The sequence below is a fragment of the Dipodomys ordii genome, unplaced genomic scaffold, assembly GCF_000151885.1.
Source record: "Dipodomys ordii isolate 6190 unplaced genomic scaffold, Dord_2.0 Scaffold12, whole genome shotgun sequence".
NCBI lineage: Eukaryota > Metazoa > Chordata > Mammalia > Rodentia > Heteromyidae > Dipodomys > Dipodomys ordii.
Window position 1 is genome coordinate 10,458 of NW_012267228.1, and position 2,899 is coordinate 13,356.

General features: G+C 61.5%; 1 protein-coding gene across 1 annotated transcript in view; it reads left to right on the plus strand.

Annotated features, from left to right (window-relative positions):
- Positions 1-2,041, plus strand: part of Klf15 (Kruppel-like factor 15) — an 8,593-nt gene extending 6,552 nt beyond the window's left edge. Inside the window, exon 3 of the mRNA XM_013010601.1 lies at positions 1,852-2,041. Coding sequence (XP_012866055.1) covers positions 1,852-2,020 — 169 coding nt within the window. The 3' untranslated portion in view covers positions 2,021-2,041. The remainder of the gene's footprint in view (positions 1-1,851) is intronic.
- The last annotated feature ends 858 nt before the right edge of the window (positions 2,042-2,899 follow it).

Here is a 2,899-nt window from a genome sequence, read left to right on the forward strand (position 1 = left end):
CACACACACACACACACACACACACACACACACACACACACACACACACACACACACACAGCCAGGAGGATGCTAGCAGTTTTCAGTAGACGTCAGGTTACCTGCTGCCCGCTGTCACAGAGCAGGCGGTGAGGACAGGCTGCGGTGAGGACAGGCTGCGGGGTCATGCGGGAACCGCTGCTCTGGCCGGCTGCTCTGTCATGGTACCTCAGTGCAGGAGTCGCACCTTCCTCATTCGGCACACACAGTGGTTGAGCTTCATGGAGTCAGAAGATGTGCTGACTCCCTCCCCCGGCCTCCCTGTGTTTGGGGGCCCATGCAGACCCCACAGTTCCCAGAGGCATGGGCTGGAGTTGGCTTCCACGTGCAGCAGCTGCCCACTGGGGACAGGACCCTGGGCCTTGGGCAACACGGGGAGCTGAGGCCCTCAGCATCCGGAGCCCCTCTTGTGCCTGCTGGCCTGTGGGCAGGACGGGGCAGCTGCGGGCCCTGCCATCAGGCAGGAGAGGGCCTCCTGTCCTGGGCCTAGGAACGGGACATCGGGCCTGGTGCTCATGGGTGTGGCTGTACCTGTATGTTGTGCGTACTCATACGTTGTGCGTGTGAGAACACCAACACTGCCCTCGTGTGTGTTGACCTCAAGCCCCTGGCCAGGTCGCTCATTTAAACACAATTGCTGATGCCCAGCACGCAGCAGGCAGTAGACAGACCGCAGGGAGGCAGTCAGCCGTGGCCTTCCTGGCCTTCCCTGTCTTGCAGGACGGACTGACAGGCACCCAAAACTGGAATGGCACAGCTCTTCCCCAGCATCCGCAAGACTGGTGAGCGTCTGGAATGGGCGCAGTCTCGGAGGCCCTTCCTGAGGAAGCGGCTCTCGTGCTGAACTCTAAGGGATGGGCAGGAAAGAGCAAGGATAGGGGAGGGAAGAACATTTCTAGATAAAGGGAACAGAATATGCAAATGGTGGGCAGCAGGAGGCACGGAGGAACGGTGGCGATGGAGGGCGCAGAGGAGGCAGGTGGTGTGGGAGCGGAGCGGAGCGGAGGGCCCGGCTGCCAGGACCCGGGACCCTGAGGACAGTCTCACCCTGAGCCGCGCCCGGCAGCTTCGCTCGCTCGGGCTGCCGTGAGAGTGTTTGTCCCCAGCCAGCAGAGGTGGAGAGAGGCGATGCTGGGGCATCCACATGCTTGAACACTTAGCCAGGGCACCTTTTTGGGGGGGGGGTGGGGAACGGTCCTGGGGCTTGAACTCAGAGCCAGGTGCCATCACATTTTGCTCAAGGCTAGTGCTCTACCACTTGATTCACAGCTCCACTTCTAGCTTTTTTGGTGTTTAAGTGGAAATAAGAGTCTCGTGGACTTTCCTGCCGGGCTGGCTTGAACTGCAGTGCTCAGATCTCAGCCTCCTGTGCAGCTAGGATTGCAGGCGTGAGCCACCGGCGCCCAGCAAGGGTGCAGTTCTGTTTGTCAGCTTCTTCCAGGATGTCAGGATGCGGTTGTGGGGCAGGCCGGTCTGGGGACCCTCCTGCGGGAAGCCCCGCCGCTGGGAGGAGGCATCCTCCGCCTGCTCAGTGTCCCCTCAGTGACGCCCTGGGAGGCTCTGGCTGCCGCTGCGGCTGGTGAGGCGGCACAGCCAGAGCCCTGAGGACTCAGCACAGACGCGGGCGGGGCGGGGGTGGGGCCCCCTCCTGTCCCAGCAGAGCTGGGCTGACCCGAGAGGACCACCCAGCCGAGCCGCCCTGCCCCGCGGCTGCACAGGAGGCCAGGGCTCTGGCTTCCCACCCCACCTGGGCCCCCATTCAGGTCCAGGCCCCAGGGAGGCCTGCTGACCCCGTGTCCCTGTGTCCCTTAGGTTCTCTCGCTCCGACGAGCTGTCGCGGCACCGGCGCTCGCACTCCGGCGTGAAGCCGTATCAGTGCCCCGTGTGCGAGAAGAAGTTCGCGCGGAGCGACCACCTGTCCAAGCACGTGAAGGTGCACCGCTTCCCGCGCAGCAGCCGCACCGTGCGCACCCTCAACTGAGCTGCCCGCCGCCTCCTGCGGCCCTCCTTTTAAAGCAATAATTTATTTGCCTCCTCCAGAGGGATGCGACAATGTTACCAGCTCACCTTCTGCTACAGGAGGTGCCACCCAGAGCCCAGAGCTCGCCACCCACTGCCTTTCCTGGGAGGCCCCGGGGCTGCCCCATCCTCGGGCCGGGCCCCCAGTGGGCCTTCGCCATGTGCCTTCCTGGCTGCCAGGCCTCCATGCAGCCACCAGCTGGAAGCAGGGGCTGGGTCTTGCCCTTCTCCCACTGGGCTCCCGGCCTGGGCCAAAGCCAACGCTTTATTGCTGGGGAAGAAGAAATGCGCAGTTTTGAAACACTCAGTTCCCAGAGGGGGCCGTGCTGGGAAGAGGGAAGTAGGGTGAAGGTCCAGGGCTGCACCGTGGTGTGGCTGCGGTGTGCAAGAGCCCGCTCCGTCATCAGGCGGAGGCTGTGGCAGGGCCACGCCGTGGGGCGGGGTGAGCGGCGCCCCCCGGGGCCTGCAGTGCTTGAGTTTAAGGTGCAGGACACAGGTGCCACCCTGGCCAGCAGTCCTGCTCCCTCCTCCATCTCCCAGATAGTCCCAGGCCCCAGCCCTGGCCACTGAGGGAGGGGCAGCCCGGCTGCGGAAGGACCAGCCGGAGCCTCCAGCCCTGACTTAGAAATGCATTCCTCCTTGTGTCTAGAAATTACTATCGAGTGATCTAGCTTGTTTGACAAGTCTATCTCACACCCTGTGAATGTATGTAAATAAACTGTACATAGGTCCACCTCCGCATAAAGTTATCTTTTAATAACATGTTGACATTTGTGTACATTTGAAATTTTAAAAATCTATAAAGCAGTGTACATATGTTATAATTATGTATATTTTCTTT